The 24,022-nt window shown below is 43.9% G+C and overlaps 1 protein-coding gene across 2 annotated transcripts in view; it reads left to right on the top strand.

Annotated features, from left to right (window-relative positions):
• The window catches only part of C2CD3 (C2 domain containing 3 centriole elongation regulator), a 191,761-nt gene that overhangs the window by 113,951 nt on the left and 53,788 nt on the right, over positions 1–24,022 (top strand). For both annotated transcript variants that reach the window (XM_073612799.1, XM_073612798.1), the window contains exons 24-30: positions 2,211–2,540; positions 5,450–5,588; positions 11,287–11,351; positions 13,597–13,805; positions 15,698–15,798; positions 20,809–20,967; positions 22,422–22,633. In XM_073612799.1, the coding sequence (XP_073468900.1) occupies positions 2,211–2,540; positions 5,450–5,588; positions 11,287–11,351; positions 13,597–13,805; positions 15,698–15,798; positions 20,809–20,967; positions 22,422–22,633 (1,215 nt within the window). The remainder of the gene's footprint in view (positions 1–2,210; positions 2,541–5,449; positions 5,589–11,286; positions 11,352–13,596; positions 13,806–15,697; positions 15,799–20,808; positions 20,968–22,421; positions 22,634–24,022) is intronic.

Genomic DNA, 24,022 nt, shown 5'->3' with positions numbered 1-24,022 from the left:
CCTTTCGAATACAACAGTGACATATCTAGGTTAGCTTTATGTTAGCTTTATGTTAACGTTTAGCAACTCACATGGTTGATGATTAAAAGAGACACATCTGAGTATGCAGGCATCTGGAGTAAAGCTGTCCACATAGACCATCCTCGGCACCGCCGGCTCTCACCGATGTCAGTCTGTAATCGTGACTGGGAAGACTACCCTGCAGTACAGCGATTTGAACCACTGGTGGAATGCAGCGTGGAAGGGACAATGTTGATGGCGGTGAGGATGGCGGTCTATGTAGACAGCTTTACTCCGGATGCCTGCATACTTAGATGTGCCTGTTTTAATCCTCAACCATGTGTGTTGCTAAGCATTGTACAGTGGAACCTCGGATTGCGAGTAACGCGGTTAAAGAGCGTTTCGCAATACGAGCACTGTATTTTTGAAAATCATAACTCGGTTTGCGAGTGTTGTCTCGCAAAACGAGCATGATTCAGGCCAAAGTGTGTGCAGTACCGCGTTTGGCCTGAGGTGGGGGGGCGCCGGAGCCAATCAGCGCCGTTCGGAAATGCACGGAAAGGCCCGAGGAACTTTCCGAGGTTTGCCGAGGTGTCCTCAGGCCTTTCCGGCTGTTTCTGAGGCTCTCTGGCGCCCCCCCACCTCTGGCCGCATGTGGTATTGAAGTCAATGCGGAACTAATTATTTTTGTTTCCATTGACATCTATGGGGAAACTTGCTTTGATATGCAAGTACTTTTTATTACGAGCATTAACCTGGAACTGATTATGCTCGTAATCCGAGGTTCCGCTGTACCTTCATTAAATGTAACCATATTGCTACACTTGGAAGTGCCTCTCTTTTATACTAAGTTGTGATGTGACGTGCCGCTACTTGTATATCAAGACATTGCTTGTATATCAAGTCAAAATTTCTTTAAAAATTTTGCTTGTCTTGCAAAACGCTCTCAAACCAAGGTTTTACTGTACCCAATTTTCATTGATTGGCCTTTTTTAAAAGAACTTTATTAGAGAGAAAATTGTTATGACAGCTTTCCACTTTGGTTTTTCTTGTTTTTAAACTTTGCATATATATATGGTCTTAGGAAGTTAACTTCAAAGTCTGCATAATTATATCCCTCTAAGTGTTTACTGGCTGTTCTCATAAATCTGTCATCATGGGTTCACTTTTATGTCTCTCTTGTCCTCTGTTTCTCCATGTTGCCAGCCTAATACAGTGGCAATGCAGCAATGATAGGGTGTGATATGAGAGATTAAGTGTGAGAGGCTTAAAGAAAATCCTGTTACCTTGCACACACCTACCTACCTCTTTCTGTGCTGTCCTCAAATAACGACAGGTGAAGGATCCTGTCACCACCGGCGATTTTATTTATTTTTCCGGTGATCCTCTTTTAGCCATTGAGGGGCCACTGATTGGGTAACACCCGCTTCTGTGAAGTTACTTCATCTCCAGCATCTGGCCCATTCCCAACGGAGATGCTGAGAGTATACACTGCACAGCACAGGCACCATACAGTGTACACAAAAAATAAAAACTTGCTAGAAAGAAGAGGTTTCCTCCCTACTTTCTAGCAATTTTTTTTTTTTTTTTTTAGAGTTTAACTCTGCTTTAATGTCCATTGTCCGGGCGCAGGTGCGCTTTAATGACCAAACTATGAGGATCTTGCGAGCTACCTGTTATGAAAATAAATTTAATAAAATATACAAAATATTAAAATAAAAATATAATTGGTGCGTAGTAATGATCGACAGCTGCTAGCACTAATCACGTCTCATAAAGCCGTGTGAAGACAATATAAATTGGAAATGACTATGCTGCGCTATCTCCTGGTATTAATTCCAACAATGATTTTAAAGTGCCAACATTGAAATAAAGAAACTAAAAAAAAAAAATGAAGCATGATAAACCGAGAAAAAAGGAAAAAAAACTTAAATTTGAAGCAAAATAAGGGCCAGTGCCCATCAATGCAGCCTCGCCATTGCCCATCAATGCAGCCTCGCCATTGCCCATCAATGCAGCCTCGCCATTGCCCATCAATGCAGCCTCGCCATTGCCCAGTGAATTTAATTTGGTCCAAATCCTTTGGGTAGTTGAAAATTAGGTTTTTGATCCTACAAAATAAGAAATGCTGCATGATAATTTACAATACCAGATGTCTTATTGACTAGTGTGTTTTCAGTGTGATTTAACCATCTATCCCTCATCTGCAGGTGTTTATCCCCTGTTTAAGCGCAATGTGCCCAACCTGCAGGGGGCAGCGGTGAGGGTTCACCTGTCCCTGAGCTCAGCCTATCACCCGTCAGTCACTGCCCATTGCACAAGCTCTGCAGAGGACCAGAGCCTCTCTGAGGAGGAAGCAGAACAGGACTCCTCGGTGGATGATGACCGCAGAAAAGAGGATCGCATCGAAAGTAAGAAATCCTCTCCGAGAGGTGAGGGTCCGTCTGCAGTCCCTGACAGTCAGCCAGTCTGTGTGGATGTGGAAAACACATTTGCTGTGAACATCGTTGTTGAACGTGCAATGCATCTCAGCTTGAAAGGTATGTGATCTCATTTACATGCTGTACAGTAACATGCATTAAAGAAGACCTGTCATGTGTGCAATAATATAATCTGCGGTTGCTGACCTATCCATCTGCAAATGCTCATTGCCTGGATTCTTGTATATGCTTACTGAATAAGAACCAGCAGGCAGCCAGTGATGTCAGAATGCCTTTTGCCCTTACTGCATCTGTAAGCTATTTTAGCATGTATAATAAAGAATGCTTGCCCCCCCCCCCCCCTCCTCCCATGTACACTATAGTGTTTAACCGCTTCAGCCCCAGAAGATTTTACTCCCTTCCTGACCAGAGCGCTTTTTGCGATCCGGCACTGCGTCGCTTTAACTGACAATTGCGCGGCCGTGCGACGTTGCACCCAAACAAAATTGACGTCCTTTTTTCCCCACAAATAGAGCTTTCTTTTGGTGGTATTTAATCACCTCTGCGGTTTTTATTTTTTGCGCTATAAACAAAGAGCAACCATTTTGAAAAAAAACATTATTTTTAACTTTTTGCTAAAGTATATATTCCCCCCAAAAAATATTTAAAAAAAACAATTTTTTTCCTCAGCTTAGGCCGATATGTATTCTTCTACATAATTTTGCTAAAAAAAAAATCGCAATGAGCGTATATTTATTGGTTTGCGCAAAAGTTATAGCGTCTACATAATAGGGGATAGTTTTATGGTATTTTTATTATTATTATTTTTTTAATTTTAATGGCAGCGATCTGCAATTTTTATCGGGACTGCGAGATTATGGCGGACACGTCGGACAATTTTGACACATTTTTGGGACCATTGGCATTTTTACAGCGATCAGTGCTATGAAAATGCATTGATTACTGTAAAAATGTCACTGGCAGTGAAGGAGTTAACCACTAGGGGGCGATCAAGGGGTTAATGTGTTCCCTAGTGTGTGTTCTAACTGAAGGGGGGGAGTGGACAGTGCAGGGGAAGAGATAAGATCGTCTGTTCATACTCCTGTATGAACAGACGATCTCTCACTTCTCCCCTCAGAGAACCAGAAACTGTGTGTTTACACACCCAGATCCCGGTTCTCTGTGTGCCCCGAGCGATTGCGGGAGCCCATCGGTGATCGCGACCGCCGGGCACTCGCATCAGCTCCGTGGGCGCACGTCCTTAGTGGACAAAATACGACCCAACGTAACATGACGGCGGTTCGCGCAGCCGAGCCATGTTGCCGCAGTACAACTGCGGCGGCTGGTCGGCAAGCGGTTAAAGTGTATGTAAAGGTAAAACTTACTTTATCTAAAAAAAAAATAAGGATGGGTCAAAACTCCTTTCAGTTCCTGTTGCATCTTCCTGATGGGGGGGGGGGGACAAATAACAAAAACAACCAAAGAGGAAATCTCCACTTTGGTAATTCCCATCTTAGGCAGGCCATACACGGGTCGAATTTTGAAAGAATTTTCTTTCGAAAAGCTTATCTAAAAATTTAGGTTCGTATCTCGCACCATTAGTGGGCTGCAGCAACAGCCGATTTTCGTGTGGCCATCAAATTTGAGTAATCGTACATGTTGAAAATGTTTTGAAAAACTAACGATTTTCCTAATCAATGATGGGAGAATCGTTCGAAAAAGAAATGCGCATGTGCAAGAAAAGAAAATTCCCAGAAAGAAAAGAAAATTCCCAGCCACGAAAATTCTTTTCTGTAGCAACAGGAGGTGAAATTGAAGGCTTGGTTGGCCAAATTTTGAAATCAATGGTGGCATCATCAGATCACAAAACTCACTATTTTCAGATTTTTCAAAAATAAATTATTTTCAAAATTCGACCCGTGTATGGCCAGCCTTAGTTGTTCTTGGAACAGGTGTTTGAATGATTTACAAATTACCTCTTGCTTTGATGTCAATTTCAAAGTTGTGGATTTCCCCTCACGTTCTGTCCCAGCAACAAAAGCAACCAAGCATGGCGTGAATCTCCCCAATCAGTGAAAAATCTTGACAGAGGTCCCAACCCTTTGCCTGCTCAATTCAAAGCTTAAAAAAAAAAAAAAAAAAAAGTAGTTTTGCTTTTAATTACACTTTAACCCCTTCACGCCCTTCACGCCCTCCCCGGTGCCTGTTTAAAATAATCTGAACGTCCAATGGGGGTGGAAAGGATTGGCGATCATGTGATTGGCTGTCACAGTGGTCACATGATTGGGAGCTGGTCTGCCAGCTATCAGTCGTTAGTGGGGATCATGAGCTCTAAGCACAGAAACCTCAGCCACCCAGTGGCGCATATGTTCAGAGTGTGGGCGGTAAAGACCACCCTTTTGCTGCCTTACATATGTGTGACCCCCCCCCCCAGGCCGATCTGTCCATCTGATCGGGTGCAGGTGCCGCCATTCCAACTACAACTAAGGGAAACAGGCACTTTGTGAATGGCCAGCTTGTCTTCTGGGACACGCACAGGTCCCAGAAGACAACGGGGGGGGGCGGCCTCTCTGCGCAAAAGAGGACGTGACGTCCTGGGCCGCGGTCCGGCTGGATCGGAAGTACACTTATTTTAAATATCCAGGAGGAGAATCAGGAAGACAATGCCACACAACTGGGTGGGCTCTCCAAGTTGCAGTGCTCTGCTCCCCGAGCCCACCGTTTTTTTAAGCCAAATAGAGCCTCAGGCTCTAAACATGCTCTTCTTAAAAAAAAAAAAAAAAAAAAAAACCCCATTGGGATCCATGCTTCCGGTACCCTGTATGTAAATAAGGGGCCAGGCGAATGGATTAGGGGGGCAGGGCACCTGCGCCACATATGGAGGGGGCCGCCACTGGCAGGATTGCTAAACACACTTGCTGCCTTCTGTCTCTCAATTTTCAAATTTACTGAGGAGCCCTGTACCCTACATATAGTTTTAGATTCCCCCGTCTTTACTTTTTGTAAAATATCCATTCATCTTCTTGCAGGAAGTCCACTGACGGAGCGGCAAGTATCCTCACCCAGCTGCTGTGTGTCGTTTCCTGTCGCTGGTAGTGCAACCCCTTTAACTACCCCGGTCATAGAGAACCTGGATTCTCCAACATGGAATTTCCAGCACCAGGCAAGGTAAAGAGTCGCATTTCATCAACTCATTGCTATTTATGTGTCAAGATAATCAATAACATTACGAATTAACCCCTTCCCTCTGGTGGGAGCCGACCCTTTAAGTGTTTTGTAATGCCGGAGGCACGTGATCGCTCTGGCTAACAAAGATCCTGCTTCAGATCCTACAATATCTCCTCTATCCCGCTGTGATCTTTGCACATCCAGTCCCTGCACTGCTTTACAGTTGAGTCGAGAAATCTCCCTTGTCCTCAAAGGACCCACTACTACATTCTGAATCTTGCATTGTGCAAGTACTGGAAATATCAGGGCAGGGGAGACCTACGTTTTTGCAACATCTGATTTCCTGAAGGACACAGTGGAGGTAAGTGTATACCGTACACTTACCTCCAACCAACATGCTAGAAGAGACTCCCTAGAGTTCTTGGTTAACAATTTTGTTTCCACTCCTGAGGCTAGTAAGGTTGCCAATATGCAAATTAGCTGATTTCCTTCCCCGTCACACACAATAATTCACAGTTCCTTGGTGAGGAAAGTCTCTCTAAGCCCGTCACCATCATTGACCTGCTGAGAAGTAGGAGCACTTCTTCTTCGTGTATGTCAAGGCAAGAAAAAAAAAAAAAAAACACATGTAATACATCTCTGCCATAGACAGTAAAACCTTGGATTACGAGCATAATTCGTTCCGGAAGCATGCTTGTAATCCAAAGCACTTGTATATCAAAGCAAATTTCCCCATAAGAAATAATGGAAACTCAGATGATTCATTCCACAACCATTTATTCATAGTTCCTTTAGTTTATAGTCCATATAAAAAGATTATAGCAATGTAACCAGGTTGTGTAACCATAAAATGTCCATCCACAAATGGAAGCCACCACAATGGGATTAGAAGCAAAATCCAGCAGGAGCTACAGAGTATAAAAGAGAAGAGAGGCGCCTCCAAGTGTAGCAATATGTTGCTAAATGCTGTACCTTAAATAAATGTAACCATATTGCTACACTTAGAGGCGCCTCTCTTCTCTTTTATACTCAGTTGTGACGTGACAATACTTGTATATCAAGACATTGCTTGTATATCAAGTCAAAATTTAAATAAAATGTTGTTCGTCTTGCAAAATGCTCTCAAACCATGGTTTTACTGTATGCACATTTCCCCATGTTTTATTACTTTAAAGCCCCTGCGAGTACAGATTAAAATACAGTGAGAAAAAAAAAGTATTTGATCCACTGCTGATTTTGTACGTTTGCCCACTGACCAAGAAATGATCAATCTATAATTTTAATGGTCTGTTTATTTTAACAGTGAGAGACAGAATAACAACAAAAATATCCAGAAAAACGCATTTCAAAAAAGTTATAAATTGATTTGCATTTTTATGAAATAAATATTTGACCCCTTCGCAAAACATGACTTAGTACTTGGTGCTAAAACCCTTGTTGGCAGTCACAGAGGTCAGACTTTTCTTGTATTTGACCACCAGGTTTGCACACATCTCAGGAAGGATTTTGTCCCACTCCCTTTTGAGGATCCTCTCCAAGTTGAATTGGAAAACGGGTCATGGATGGGTATTCCAGCATGACAATGACCCAAAACACACAGCCAAGGCAACAAAGGTGTGGCTCAAGAAGAAGCACATTAATGTCCTGGAGTGGCCTAGCCAGTCTCCAGACCTTAATCCCATAGAAAATATGTGGAGGGAGCTGAAGGTTCGAGTTGCCAAACTTTAGCCTCGAAACCTTAATGACTTGGAGAGGATCTGCAAAGAGGAGTGGGACAAAATCCCTCCTGAGATGTGTGCAAACCTGGTGGCCAACTACAGGAAATGTCTGACCTCTGTGATTGCCAACAAGGGTTTTGCCACCAAGTAATAAGTGATGTTTTATGAAGGTGTCAAATACTTATTTCACTCATTAAAATGCAAATCAATGTATAACTTTTTTGAAATGCGTTTTTTCTGGATGATTTTGTTGTTATTCTGTCTCTCTCACTGTTAAAAATAAACCGACCATTAAAATTATAGACTGATCATTTCTTTGTCAGTGGGCAAATGTACCTGTTGATCTTCCATAAATACACTCAGCTCTTGTTGTGGTATGATAATATATAGGATTCTTGTGGACTCATAGGCATATGCATGGGTGTGCCATACCCTAATCACCCCATGCTTCAGGTTCACCGATAAGGCAGTACAGCCAGCCCTCTTTTTTACATGGCCTGGGCCCTGTCAGTTCAAAAGGGGGACCCGGGACACGAGGACAGGCTGTACTGCCTTTTTGCAGACCCCAATCCTCTTTTTACTCCACCTTCAGCGTTGCTGGCTTCTTCTCTCCCTCCCTCCAGCTGCACTGAAGAGGGAATCTGTTCTACCATCTGCGCCCTCCCTGCTGTCCAGCCCTCCCCCCTTGTGTTCCCCTTTCCAATGAAGCACCGCCAGCTTCTCCTGCTGGCAGCTGCTGTGGGCACACAGAGGGATGTTTTAGGATGGAGAGCAGGGGAAGGGGCCAGTAAATATATCATTTACTGGCCCCTTCCTTTTCTGAATGAACACAGTGAGCAATCTGTACCAATCGCTCCTGTGTCCATTCATCACTGAAGCATTGTAAATGTCATGATACGTACTCTGTGGGAATAAGCAGGGAGGGCACTGCCCCATGGAGTACAGCTCATGTTGGTTCCTCATTGCACATTGCAGATACCACAGTAAGCACCTTAATAGGCAAGTGTAGTCGCTTAATAGTGAAGTGTTTTCATCCTTATTTGTGGACTTACTTTAGTTTTTGTTTATTATATAAAGCATTTTGTTGGACTTTAGAGCAAGATTGGACATTGACTTTCATTATAGTGCTGCCACCATCATAGCACAACTTACTGGATAATGTGTGGCTCCGGATCAATCCCATAATAAGCGATTTGAGGTTATATGTTTTTTTTTTTTTTTCTGTACAGACTTTTCCATCACCAGCAAAGTACTTGCACTGTTCTTATGTGTTTTATTGCTTGCCCCTATCCTCAAGTAGAATCTCATAGTAACAGGACCCGTTGGGACAGTTTCAGCCATCAGTGGTTAAGATGGTTTAGCGGCTTGGACCCTTTTTTTTTTTTTTTTTTTTTTTTATTTGTGGCTTAAAAGTACCTATTTATAATAAAGCTGGCTGTAGCTCTAGCCCAATTTATGATTGTTCCTTTTTGGGGAGGTACAGCCAGCAATAGAGCCCCCGCTCCCTTTCTGAGCTGACTGTTCTTTCCACTCTAATGCCAGTACCTTTATATGTTTACTATTACTAGTAGCCGGCAGCTCTATCGCACAGCCCAGACAGAGCTGCACAGGCTGTGTAATCTATCTCTGGCTTCTTGTAAACATCCACAGCCCCAGCTCCCTGAGTGATTTGTTACTATTATGAATGAATGGTCAAGGCTGTCAGGGCTGATGCCATGTATGTAGTGATTGGTACAAAATGGCAATCAGTGCCGTCACCCTCACAAAAATAAGTGTACAGTAAAACCTTGGTTTGAGAGTAACTTGGTTTGAGAGCGTTTTGCAAGACAAGCAAAAATTTTTAATAAATTTCACCTTGATATACAAGCGATGTCTTGATATAAGAGTGGCGTCATGTCACAGCTGAGTATAAAAAAGAAGAGAGGAGCCTCTAAGTGTAGCAATATGGTTACATTTCATGAAGGTACAACATTTAGCAACTTGTTGCTACACTTTGAGGTGCCTCTCTTCTCTTTTATACCCTGTAAAAAAAAATGCTTTGATATACGGGTGCTTTGGATTACAAGCATGTTTCTGAAACGAATTATGCTCGCAATCCAAGGTTTTACTGTATATACATTGCAAATAATAAAAGAACAACCAATAAATCATACAGTTTCTGCTCACACAGTTAAGTGGTTTCACTCCACACCCTGGATATAATATATGATTAAATTATGTAACCTCTACTTTACAACACCACAAATTAAATAACCTAAATGTCCAAATAAAAAAAAGTCCAAAAAAGATCATTCTTGAATGTGCTTCCATCTACCAGTATTATCCTTGGGCACATAAATTTTCAACTTATGGCTCTCCCGTGATCTGCATGCAATCGCCTCCCGTGCTCCGTATATGCTCACCTCCAGAAAAGACCATGATTACTAGTCAAGGGTCAGATGCGTTTTTTGCCCCCTCAGGGACCACTGATCAGATGGCTCCTGGACGCAATCCTTGTCTCCTCCACTCTCCTCTGATGTGAACAATCACTCATGCAAAAAATGAAAACGAATAGTACTCTCTGTACATGTAAGAACATTTATTATAATTTAAAAATTGGATCTAACACTCAAACATGTGCACTTGTGCTATGTACAGTACATGACATAATAAGGCGGCTCTTATCTCACCTCAAGATGGCCACCATATGACGTCACTGACATTGCTCTGCCCCCATACAAGTTACGGCCCATCAACAGGCTTCTTCAGTAGGACATGTTTGATACGGCCCTGCAGTGCTACCCATTCATTCCTAGTAGTTAAAGCGGAGTTCCAACCAAAAGTGGAACTTCCGCTTTAAGCCCTCTTCGCCCCCTGACATGCCACATTTGGCATGTAATTTTTTTGTGGGGGGGGGGGGGGAGTGTGTACCCTTTTTTTCATGGGACTTCCTGTCCCACCTCCTGCTTCTGATCTTCGGCCACCTAGGTGACGACTCCTCTCATCCTAGGCGGCCCCTCCCTGCCAGCAATCTTTTGGGATAAAACTCCGGTCCCAGAAGATTGGTTGGCCAAAAGGAGAGCGCAGTGCGCGCCCAGGCGTGAAGCCGTAAGCTGTCACAGCCCGGTGCCCACAGTTACCATTACGGCACCGAGAAGAGAAGGGGGGAGAGGAGCGAGCCTCCGGGCGGCCACATCGATGGACCGTGTGGCAGGTAAGTGTCGCTTTATTAAAAGTCAGCAGCTATGCTTTTTGTAGCTGCTGACTTTTAATAAAGTTAAAAATGGGTGGAACTCCGCTTTAAAGATCACTCAGCGCTGCAGAGTTTCATGATCTATCTGCTGGGGCTGTGTGTATTATCAAGCAACTGCAGATAGATTATACAGCGGTCCATAGGTTATGTAATGTATAGTTAATGGCAGCACTGGTCTCTAGAGGAGCCTCTGCTGCTGAAGACCAGCGCTGTCACTCACAACTCCATCTCCTATCTAGCAGTGTGGTCGGAAAACTCAGGGAAAACTGTCCATCTACGCCGCTGCTAAACGACAGGACTTAGATTAGAACTGGACCAAATGCTACATGCACTTAGTTCTATGTGGGGATTAAAGTTTTAGAAATTTTCATGAGTCTGCTTCTTTAAAGAAACTTTAGTTCCAGTATGGGGTTGTTAAGCAGAGATCTTAACCAGAGTGCTGACTATGATTTTATAAAGCTAGTAGCGAGCTTCAACAAGCTTAGAGCAGCCTACTGACGTTTGCTAGTAACTTGTTTACAAGCGCCGCTCCTATTAAGTAATGTGCTGAACCTTCCCAAACTGGAGATAAAGAGTGCTTTAAAGACTTTAACAAAGCTGCGTGAAGCTTCTCGAAACCTTTGCAAATGTTTTGTAAAATCTTGCTGTACACATTGCTCTTGTACAAGCTGAGGCCTGCGTGAATACGCCCTATTTGTTCACCTTACTATAGAAGATAAGAGTTGCCTTTTTTTTTTTTTTTCTGTAGACTGTCTAAAGAACTTCTTCTGGACCCCCAGCAGACACTAGTGTTCAAGGTGTGGCATAAATCAGGTGAGTAACAACGGGTAATGTGGGGCATTACTTATCTCAATATTTATACTGGTTCCCAGGCCGGGCTTCTTTCCTTTTAGTGCAGTGAAAGTTGGTGTGGTGCTGATACTAAGCATATGCAAGAGTACTCGTGCAAATGCTCCGATACTGAAACAGAGATGCCTTCAAGTCCACGGACTGTAACTTTAAAATGGATTCACAGATGTGCGGGTGCAGTTTGTAAAAAGAATCCGGTGCGATATCATTCAGTGGTTCAGGTGTAAATTTTTAAAGCGTACGACACTGGAAATTGCACCTGAACCAGACTGAAAATCGTACCCGACTCTTTTTAAAATCGCACTTCAGCCGGCCCCATGCGAGTTTAGTCCAGCGATCTCCCCTTGCTGAGCTGTTGTGTTCTTCTGACAAAGAGGTGGCCCACCCACCCCCCTCTGCCAGAACACTCAGATTAGTGCTCTCTGGCATTGGCTGGTTTTCAAACATGCATGTCAGAGAGAAGCCAGCCGAATGGGCGGCGGATTCTGTCGGACAGACTGACATACACACAGGCAGAATGTGGGCCGGTATTTTTTGTACCGGTGTCCTGTCAGAAAGCTGCTACCCATCAGAAAATGCAACGGAAGTGGCGTTCCGTCGCGGCCATCTTGGTGGCACTCGCCTGCAGTAAGCCTACAGTCAGAGGGCAGCAAGCGCACACCTCTTTTTACACCCACTGAAGTCTTGCATTTCACAATTATTTTTACCAGTAAACTGAGCTTTTATAGTGAAATTACAGGATTTTGAAATTTGTGACACTGTTTTGATGTTGAATTTTAAAAGCAGCGGCAAGCCTGCTGATCTCACAGATTTGCTAATCTGACAGAACATCGCTGCTTTTAAAGCGGAGTTCCATCCAAAAGTGAAACATCCGCTTTAAGCACTCCTTACCCCCTGACATGCCACATTTGGCATGTCATTTTTTTGGGGGGGGGGGGGGAGTGGATACTTAGTTTAGAGTGGGACTTCCTGTCCCACTTCCTGCTCTTGGCCGCCTAGGCAACTCCCATCCTTCCCAACATTTTGAGATGGGAATGAGGAAAACCTACTAACAATTGTATGTAGGCATAGGACACGTCCCCTGCCACACCCCTTTAAAGACGAAGTAACCAAAAAAAGGTAATTAAATCCACAAGGACTTTTTTTTACCACTACTATTCCTTTATATTGGCTTTTAAAATCTACAAATGCAGCAATTTAGAAATTGGTTGAAAGGTTTAGCACTGAGAAACACTTTTTGAAAGATAAAAAGTTAATTTTATATACAACTATATAGATCGGACCAAAATGAGGGACAAGTAAGGAGGAAAGAGGGACAGAGAGACTTTGTTCCAAATCAGGGACAGTCCCTCGAAATCAGGGACAGTTGGGCGTTATGGACTCCTCTTCTCCCTCTAGGTGGCCCCTCCCTGCCAGCACACTTCTGGGACACGTGACAGGTCCCAGAAGATTGCCTGGCCACTAGCAGAGTGCAGCACGACTCGCGCATGCGCAGTGCACGCATGGCCGTGAAGCCGAAAGCTGTCAAAGCTGGGTGCCCACAGTGGTTATGACAGCGGCTAGGAGGGAGAGAGGAGCGAGGCTCCGGGCGGCCGCAACGTTGGACCCTGGAACAGGTGAGTGTCTGTTTATTAAAAGTCAGCAGCTACACTTTTTGTAGCTGCTGACTTTTAATAAACTAAAAAATATGCGGAACTCCGCTTTAAGATTCAACATCAAAACAGCTTGACAGATTTCAAAATCCTGTATTTCACAATAATAAGCTGAGTTTACTGGTTAAAAAAAAAAGTGTGAAATGCAGGACTTCGGTGGGTGTAAAAAGATGACTTCAGACTGTAGGCTTAATGTGGCCTAATGCGGGGTGTACCAAGATGGCCACGACATAACGTTACTTCAGTTGCACTTTCTGATGGGTAGCAGCTTTCTGATAGAACACCAGCAAACGTCTCTCGACATTCTGCCAGTGTGTACGGGACTTTAGGCACAAATAACATTTGTGTATGGCCCCAACAAGATATCAACTCTTCACTTTTTAAACGCTGAGACTCTAAAATATTTAGCACAATGCAGGAGCTTACCTAATAATGTAGAAAGTAAAATCAAACATTGTTTTGTTTTGTGTTTTTTTTTTTTTTTCCTTCTCCCCACTCTTTATCTCAGAGCGCCATTTGAATGTATATCCTTCTCTATCACCCTCCATGATTTTCAGGTGACCTAGAGCGAGTGATGGGCTTTGCCGCTGTAGATCTCTCTCCACTGCTATCTGGGTTCCAGTCTGTGTGTGGCTGGTATAATATTGGAGACTTCACCGGGCAGTGCCAGGGGCAGATAAAAGTGTCCATCACACCTTTGGAGAACATCGCCCATCTGAGAGAGGAGAGACGGACGAGGAGCTGCACCGCAAATGCACAGTCTCAGGTGGGAACTGCATCTATATTTGTCTCCACCTATGTAAAAATTACTGGAATCGCAATAAACACTACGCGGAAAGTGTCATGTTTTAGTGTTTTCTAATCTGTGTTAAAAAGCGGAAATAAATGCACAAAATACTGACCTCCACCTTCCAGCGATGTGGTGGTTACATTCCTTAGAAAAAATAAGAAAAAAACTGCGCTATAGAGTATTATACTGTAAAAAAGTATCGGTGAAAAAAAGCAGCAATTCTCACAATAAACATCAATTGTGAATACAAGTAATAAAGAAAAAAGAATCACGCTGAATAAATGTACAATATTGCATACAAAAAGCAATGAAAATTGTGAAAATAAATACATAAACTATGTATAAAGATAAACAGATCCCTATGAGGGCTAAATGTGATCCAAAAATGAAAAAGTGACTAAAAATCTCCCATAAAACATAATACAAAAAGTCCCAGTGAGTAACAATTGTTCATCTGTGAAAACCAAGGAAGATCCACCACCAGGAATAGAAGGGGTCACTCCATACCGGATGGCCACGATCCCCCACTACAGAGGATCATAGCTAGCAGGTACAGCTTAAAAGTGGCAGTGGGAACTTATATCGGCATCCGTCAGGGATCATCACACCATCATGAACATCGGCAAGCTCGTGGCAAAGATGTATCATAAAACGAGAGATGGGACTCACATAGCGTAAAACCATAAACGTTGTTTTATTTGAAATACATAAAATGGACACTTACAATGATCCAGATAAAGTACAGCCTTAAGTCCGGTTCGTGGCCAGGTGAACGAGGACAAACCCGTCCTACTGGAGCAAAACACAGCTTGGAGGTGACGTCAGCGCGTCGTCTAGCTCCGCCCTACGCATTTCGTGACATCATCATGCCTTCCAGGGGCACCGCGTTATTAGTCACATCATACATCAGATCTCCGGATTTTCAACCCTTTCACTGTCGCTGACCTATGCCGGTGCTCTCTTGTAAACGGACTCCCAGCCAATTATAGCTGACGGGAATCTGTTTACATTTTATCTTCAGCTTGTCGGCTTTCTATTTGAAGTGATTCCGATTGCTATAAAGCTGCCTAATCGCATCTGTAGGGTGCAGAATGTGAAAACAATGATTGTACCCGACATACAGTAATACCTTGAATTGCGAGCATAATTCGATCCGGAAACATGCTTGTAATCCAAAGCACTTGTATATCAAAGCAAATTTCCCCATAAGAAATAATAGAAACTCAAATGATTCGTTCCACAACCATTTATTCATAGGTCCTTTCATTTATAGTCCATATAAAAAGATTATAGCAATGTGATTTGCTTGTGTAACCATAAAATGTCCATCCACAAATGGAAGCCTCCACAAGCGGATTAGAAGCAAAATCCAGCAGGAGCTACAGAGTATAAAAGAGAAGCGAGGCGCCTCTAAGTATAGCAATTTGTTTCTAAATGTTGTACCTTCATTAAATGTAACCATATTGCTACACTTAGAGGCGCCTCTCTTCTCTTTTATACTCAGCTGTGATATGACGTTACTTGTATATCAAGACATCGCTTGTATATCAAGTCAAAATTTATTTAAAAATTTTGCTTGTCTTAGAAAACGCTCTCAAACCAAGTTACTCTCAAACCAAGGTTTTCCTGTAATTACATTTTATGGGTCTTTAGGAGGCCAGGTTGGAAAATGTAATTCAATGGGCCAAATATTTTTAAGACTGTATCTATAAATTGATGAACTGCACTCATCCCAGCCATCCCCACCCCCCACCTTTTAGGCACAATTAAAGCAATAGCCAGTTTTAGCGATCGTTCCATGAAATGTTACACTTCTGCTGCCTCTATCACTGCAGGTTCTGAGAATTATTCTTCACTCTCTTCTCCAGGTGACAGCGCACACATCTTTCCTGTATCAGCCGAACCCCGTATTTACCTTCCCCCTCCACCAAACAGAAAAGGCGGACGGCCTCATCAACCCTACAGAACGGTAAGAAGCATATTGTGATATGTTGTATGCAGATGAACCAGGTGACCGTTAATTTCCGGTTATGGTTTTGAGAAAGAGAGCCATTATGAAGGACTGGTATTTCTGTAATATAGTATCTCACAAAAGTGAGTACACCCCTCACATTTTTGTAAATATTTTCTTCTATCTTTTCATGTGACAACACTGAAGAAATGACACTTTGCTACAATGTAAAGTAGTGAGTGTACAGCTTGTATAACAGTGTAAATTTGCTCTCCCCTCAAAATAACTCCACACACAGCCATTAATGTCTAAACTGCTGGCAACAAAAGTGAGTACACCCCTAAGTGAAAATGTCCAAATTGGGGGCAAAGTGTCAATATTTTGTGTGGCCACCATTATTTTCCAGCACTGCCTTAACCAGTGGCGGCTGGTGAAGTTTTAGGATGGGGGCGCCACCCTTCCTTTTTGACCCCTCCCACTTGGTGAAATGGGCATGGTTTAAGCAAAATGGTGGGTGTGGCTCTAAGGTGGTGTGGTTAGCGTCTGAGATGAACGAGGGATGGAGGGACAGCAGGCCCAGATCCTACACAACAATACAAATATGTGTATTCTAGAAAGTTTAACAATCAGCAGATAAAGATACTTCAAACACCTGGTGTTAGCACTTCAATCATCCCGGCACCATGGTTGTTATGGTGTCAGGATGATTGAAGTGCATTATTTCTATTATTACATTGTAATATAAAATGAAATCATTCAACTCCCCATAATGCAGAATCAGTGGGAGCCCTGAGCGTGTCACTAGCCACGTCGCCTGCCACCAGATGTCATCAGGTGTCCCCAGCGGAGTCCGTCCTTACATCAGGTTCCCCCAACGGAGTCCCTCCTTACATGCAGCCTGTGTCCCATCAAACCCCCCTTCTCTGCAGGAGCACAGTGGTACTTGCCTTGCTGTGTTGTCCTCTCCTGCGGTGTCTCCTTCCACTGGCAGCAGTGATGGAGGAGTCTGCTCCTCATACTTCCGACTACTGACTTTTAATAATCACTCACCTGTCCCACGGTCCAGTGATGCGGGTGCAGGAAGCCCCGCTCCTCTCCCCCTCCTCTCCAAGGCGCCGACATTCTAACTGTGGGCGCCCGGCTGTGGCTTAATAGTCGGGCGCGCACTGCGCATGCGCGAGCAACGCTGTGACTGGTCGGGCAATCTTCTGGGACCTGTGACGTGTCCCAGAAGATTGCAGGGAGAGAGGGGGGGAGAGGTTAACTTCCTCCCGGCGCTGCAGAATCAGGGGAGGAAGTGGGAGCTGGGTGCCCATAAAAACAGGGTACCCGCTCCTCCCCCCAAAAAAATGAAATGCGAAATGTGGCATGTCAGGGGGTCACCTGCACTTAAAGCGGAAGTTCCATTTTTGGGTGGAACTCCACTTTAACCACTTCCCACCCGGCCACTGCACAAAAAAACGGCCGGGTGGGTGCTCTCTCCTTCTGAGTGGACATTCAGGAACATCCCTCAGAAGGAGGCGGATTGCACGCACGCGTGCCCACGCAGCGGCGCGATCCGGATGTGCTTGTGTCACCCGGACACGGCGCATCTCTGATCGGCAGGAGGGTTCTGTGATTGGCCCTCCTGATCACATAATGGCCGTGTCCAATCACGGCCTTCATGTGATGTAAACAGAGCCGGTTGCTAGGCAATCGGCTCTCCTCTCCTCACACAGAAGTTGTCGGTGAGGAGAGTGGATCGCTGCAGCCGGCTGGTGATCAGTGAGTATGAGCTGTTTTTTTACAGCTTTTTACTCACAAATGTAAAACACACATGTCCCCACACACGTTCCCACATAGTAAAAACACTTGTCCCCCACAGATTTAACAGTAAAATCACATGTCCCAAATGATTATCTGCACACATATGTCCGTGATCACCTGCGCACGTCTGTACATGATCATCTGCGTACATATGTCCATTATCACACGAACCAATTATTATACACTTAACGGGATTTTTTTTTTACCAAAGACATGTGGCAGAATACATGTTGGCTTGAATTTAGGACAAAATTCGCTTTTATTGGATTTCTTTTAAAATCGAAAGAAGAAAATATTGTGTTTTTTGTTTTTTAATTTCCGCTCTTTTTTCGCTTATATCGCAAAAAATAAAAAACGGAGTCGTGAATAAATACCACCAGAAGAAAGTTCCATTTGTGCGAACAAAATGATAAAAATTTCATTTGGGTACAACGTAGCATGACCGCGCAGTTGTCATTTAATGTGTGACAACGCTGAAAGCTGAAAATTGGTCTAGGAAGGAAGGGGGTGAAAGTGCCCGGTATTGGGGTGGTTAATGGAACAAGGGTCTTCAAAAAATTCAATCCTAAACCAATACACCATATAAACAAACTTTATTATTACAAAAAAAATGTGCGATATAAAAACATCCTAAAAACAAATCCACACTGCCCAATCCATTTACACTATATTGGGACGCCTGCCTTTACACACGCATAAACTTTAATGGCATCCCAGTCTCTCAGTCTTAGGCTCGATTCACATCTATGCAAGTTGCTTTTGAGTGTTTCTGCAGTGCTTTTTGCTGTGCTTTCTGTGTTTTGTTTTTTTTTTAACGTAACTCGTGGTAAAAACGCACTACATGCTTTTCTGCAGCTTCTACATTGAAGTCTATTGAACCAGATAAAGCACAGTTTTGCGTTTTAAAAAAGTCCCTAACCCTTTGCAAAAACGCAGAGGCACAAAAATGCATTGATGTGAATGTGTTCCATAGGAAACTGTTAAAAAAAAATTGTCCCGCATTTCTGCAAAAGCATAAAAACACACATTTGGTGTGAATGGAGTCTTAGTCCGTTGGGTTCAATATTGAGTTGGCCCACCCTTTGCAGCTATAACAGCTTCATCTCTTCTAGGAAGGCCGTCCACAAGGTTTAGGAGTGTGTCTATGGGAATGTTTGACCATTCTTCCAGAAGCGCATTTGTGAGGTCAGGCACTGATGTTGGATGAGAAGGCCTGGCTTGCAGTCTCCGCTCTAATTCATCCCAAAGGTGTTTGTTTGGACCCAAACAAAATTGACGTCCCTTTTTCCCCACAAATAGAGCTTTCTTTTGGTGGTATTTGATCGCCTCTGCAGGTTTTTAATTTTTTGCGCTATAAACAAAAAAAGAGCGACCAATTTTGAAACACAATATGTTTTACTTTTTGCTATAATAAATATCCCACATTTTTTAATCAAAAAAGCTAATTTTTTCCTCAGTTTAGGCCGATATGTATTCGTCTACATACTTTTGGTAATAAAAAATCACAATAAGCGTATATTAATTGGTTTGCGCAAAAGTTATCGCGTCTACAAAATAGGGGATTTATGGCATTTTTTTTATATTTTTTAGTAATGGCGCCAATCTGTGATTTTTGTCGGGACTGTGACATTATGGCGAATACATCAGACACTTTTGACACATTTTTTGAAACCACTGACAATTATACAGCGATCAGTGTTATAAAAATGCACTGATTACGGTGTAAATGTCACTGGCAGGGAAAGGATTTACACTAGGGGGCGATCAAGGGGTTAACTGTGTTCCTTGACTGTGCGTTTCTAACTGTGGGGAGATGGGACTGTCTAGGAGGAGAGAGAGATCAGTGTTCCTACTTAGTAGGAACACACGATCTGTCTCCTCTCCCCTGAAAGAACCGGGATCTGTGTGTTTACACACACAGATCCCGGTTCTCGCTCTGTCACGAGCATTCGCGAAGTGCCTCCATCGGTCATCGCGCCTGCCGGGCACTCGCATCAGGTCGGGCACACGCTGCGGGCACGTGTGCCCCTAGTGGCCAAAAGGCGAAGCGTCGTAAGGTAACGTCGTTTCGCCCAGCCGTGCCATTCTGCCGCAGTAAAACTGAGGTGGCTGGTCGGCAAGCGGTTAATAAACCCCCATGTGATAGCTTTGAGCAAGCCAGGTGACAGGTAATCTTTATGGAGACATTAGGGGTCTAATAGACCCCAATGTCTCCCCTGAGCTTCATAGCATCTAACCAAGCACAGATCCCTCAGTTGTGTTCCCTTGTTGTATTCGCCAGTGAGTCCCAGTTCACACTAGTGAGATGCAGGAAACCCTGCGATTCAGTGCCGGTTCACGCATCGCACCTGAATCGCACACTGGTTCACACTGACATCTGCGAACCGCTGGGGGTGTTATAGAGCTGGGCGATTTTCTCCAAAAAAAAAGTTTTTTTTTGATGGACACCGCGCCGGTCCTGAGGAGCTGTGAGCAGGAGTTTTTAGGCAAGGCCGTGGCGTCCGGCCTCGCGGACTAGGCCGAAGCCGCAGCCTCAGCTAAATACTCCTGCCTGCAGCTCCTCAGAACCGGCGCGGTGTAAGCACCGGTCCTGGTGAAAAGAAAAAAAAAAAATCTAAAAAATCGATTTGCTGAAAATTGGAATCGATTTGACCTCTCAACTTGATTCAAGATTCAGATCGATTTTTTTCCCCAGCCCTAGGGTGTCAATGTAAAGTTAATGACACCCCCCAGACCGGTTCGCAGATGGTCGGGCGAACTGTCAAATGGTGCAGGAATCGGATCGGATCACATAGGTGTGAACACCCATAGGATCCGATTCCAGTGCAGATTAAAAAAAAAAGGGGGTCCTACACCATTTTGTTGCAAATGTGATGCGATTTGCGATGCGATTGCACACAATTAACATTTCTAGATGTCTTTTTTATTATAAGATAGTAAATTGAGTTTTTGAGTTTAGATCCACTTTTAAAGGAAACACCGGACCCTCCATTGCTGACCACCTTGTGACAATACTTGTGTCCGTCTGTCTCTGGCTTCAATATTTCCTAAACTGCTGATCTACAGTGAGAGTGCAAATATACAGTAAAGTCCGATCATGTCCTGATCTGTATACGTGTTTATCGTTGGAGCCTCAGAAGCCTGACCGCCAGGGCAACTGACAGGTTTTCCTTTTAACTTCTGCTTTGCAGATCTATACAATATTTTGTATTTTTCTTTTAGGAGGGAAGACCCATTCCTACCAGTTGGTAATACAGAACATACAGAGACCATGAGACGTTTCCAGGAATCCTTACAGCAGGCAGAACAGTACACACGGAGTGCAGAGCGCCTGGATTTCCTTTCACAGTCCTCCCGATCATCTCTGCTGTCCGCACTCAGGTAGGGGAATGAGCCCTTAGGGGTTCTTTCATAAAGGGCGTTAAAAATAGGCGGTTGGGTTGCATTTTTACCTCTTCCTGGCCACCTATCAATGTCACTCAGAATTGTTAAAATAGGGAACGGATGGAGGTGTACACACTGCAGCCTTAGTGCTGTCCCACAATGCGGCGAGGCAAAAATAACACTGCAGAGTTCAGCAGGTACTTTTATGCTATGCAACCCCCTTCCATTCATTTGTGTTGAAATGCACCACAAGCGTGCTGTAAATGCGCTGTAAGCATGCTTATGGTGCAGTTGCAAAATATCAAAAGTGATCATTTCCCATTTGAGCCTTGTAAAATATTAACCACTTAAGGGCCAAGCCTCTTTTTTTTTTTTTTTTTTTTTTTTAGATGTGTTGTTTACAAGTTAAAAACAGTTTTTTTTTGCTAGAAAATTACTTGGCACCCCCAAACATTATACTTTTTTTTTTTTATAACACCCTAGAGAATAAAATGGCGGTCATTGCAATACTTTCTGTCACACCGTATTTGCGCAGCGGTCTTACAAGTGTTACAAGTGTAAAACGCAGGTCTAGGGCTAGAATTATTTCTCTAACGATTGCGGCGATACTGCACATGTGTGGTTTGAACACCGTTTTCATATGCGGGCGCTACTCACGTATGGGTTTGCTTCTGCACGCGAGCTCGGCAGGGCGGGGCGTGTTTAAAAAAAATTTTATTTTTTTTTGTTATTTATTTTACCTTTTTTATTTTTACAGTTTTTGTTGATGTAAAAATCCCTTGTAATAGAAAAAAAAAGCATGAGAGGACCTCTTAAATATGAGATCAGGGGTCAAAAAGACCTCACATCTCATATTTACACTTGCATGCTAAACACTAGAAAAAAAAAATAAAAATTGTCATTTAAAAAAATTAAAAAAAGAAAATGGCCCTTTAAGAGCTATGGGCGGAAGTGACATTTTGACGTCTCTTCCGCCCTTCAATGGATGGAGTCGAGTGGGGGCCATCTTCCCCTCACTCGTCTCCATGCCACTGACGTGAGAGGATCCGATCGCCTCCGCCGCTGCCGACAGCTCCGGTAAGCGAGGGGGGGCCCTCTCCCGCTGCCAATAAATGTGATCTTGCGGCGAATCCGCCGCAGTGACCACTATTATCGGAAACCGGACCGCCGGCCGAAAAAGAGGATACCGGGGTTATGGCAGCTAGCTGCTGCCATAACAACGATATTCCTCTTCGTAGTTAGGACGTATATCGGCGTGTGGCGACAATATTTGTTTATCCCAGAGTTTAGCTTTAACGCTGTGTGTGGCCATACTGCTTGAAAATGTCTTAAAATAAAAACAAGAGAAATGTTGTGAAGTCTGTCATCATGACCTGTACTCCATCGTAGTCTCTCCCTCACTAGTATCTACTATATTGAGTTTCATTCATTTACTTTTATTTTTTTTAAAGGAAAAACCTTAATGAGCTGGATGATATCCAGAAATATTTTAACCAGAAGCTGTATAGAAGCCTCTCGAGCACAGCGCCACCTGGAGGAGCCAAAGAACATGCCACAGAAAGGAAGCCTCCCATCGCCACCATCTCCGAGGAGGACGCAGATGCTCAGTTATTGCTGAAGAAATCCAGTCTGTTGGTTTCACAAGTCAGCAACCTCATCACTGGTGAGAAACAAAGTTCAACTAATTCTAATACAGAAAAAAAGAACTACTCCAGACAAACCACTTAAAGTGATACTAAACACACAATGTTTAATTTACAGTATCCTTTCTCTTTATGTATATGGATGATGGCACTGTGTTTATTTAAAATCATAGTATCTGTTTTCATAATCAATATACAGCTGTCATGTGACCCAGCTCTTTTCCAGCCCGTCTGCAGGGAAACATCAGTGGGAGGAGCAGAGGCGTTGCTAGGTGGCAAAAAGACCAGGGGCTTCGGCCCAAAGTCCAAGGCCGAAACGTGGGGGGGGGGTGGTGGTGGTAGTGGCGCAGGGTGTGGCGGGGGGTAAGCTCACTTGCTGGTTGCCTGGCTTACCAGTGCCTATCATTGCTGACCACTAAACTCACCTACCTGACATACATACACTGACCTACCTGACATATACTGACCTACCCGACATACATGACTGACCTACCTGACATACATGACTGACATACACAGATTGTTGCTGCTCAGTCTTACCTGTCCTGTAGTGTGCGAGTACAGTCACTCATCCCGGGCCCCGGCATTCACCGTCCACCACTCAGACAGCCCTGCAGGCACCAGGCAGGCAGCCAGAGCCAGGATAGAAGAGCCGCCTGCCCATTTACACAGAGCGAGCCGCTAAGCATGGATCTCCCAGTGCCCAGCGCGGCCGCAGTGTCATTCTCGCCTCCTCCTGGACCCGGCAGCGTCTATGAATGGATGTCTCAGCATTGGACGAGTGTGACGTCCGTCATAGGAGCTGGGTCCTGGAGGCGAGACTTTTGTACATCACTTGGCCACGCTGGCAGGAGATCATTGTCGCAGCTCGGGGCTAATAATTCCTTTAGTGATTTTGATACCCGGTGCTTTTTGGGGGCACACTCGGGGCTCCAGCCCCCGTCAGCCCCCCCCCTCCCGACGCCACTGGGGAGGAGCTTCTAGTCATCTGCTACTGGGGAAAAAAAGTCTTTTAAAATACAGAGGAAAAATACATAAATAATTTCAAATAAATTGTTTAAATTGTCTTACAAATGTGTATTTGAACGCAAATGTTTATTATTTGTGTGCAAAAACATGGTGTGGGCTATCTAGGGGGAGGTTATGCCGAGCACAGCTTGTTTCACACCCCTCCAGCGTGAGTCTGTTTTGTATGTACTCATAATTACAAGAAGGTAACACCTATATCAATCCACATGTAATATCCCACCCCCAAGAGTGTTGAACATAGCAGGCATCGAGGAGGGAGGAAGTGGGCTGTCTTTTATCCAGAGTGTATACACCCACATCTGTGACTCTATAGTCACATGGGCTGTACAGAAAGAGGAGGAAATGAAAAGCTTAGAAGGGAACTGAAACTGGAGCATACT

Source organism: Aquarana catesbeiana, linkage group LG02, assembly GCF_042186555.1.
Source record: "Aquarana catesbeiana isolate 2022-GZ linkage group LG02, ASM4218655v1, whole genome shotgun sequence".
NCBI classification, from domain to species: domain Eukaryota; kingdom Metazoa; phylum Chordata; class Amphibia; order Anura; family Ranidae; genus Aquarana; species Aquarana catesbeiana.
The sequence above is the reverse complement of the archived record's forward strand: the minus strand, read 5'-3'. Positions and strand labels throughout refer to the sequence as shown.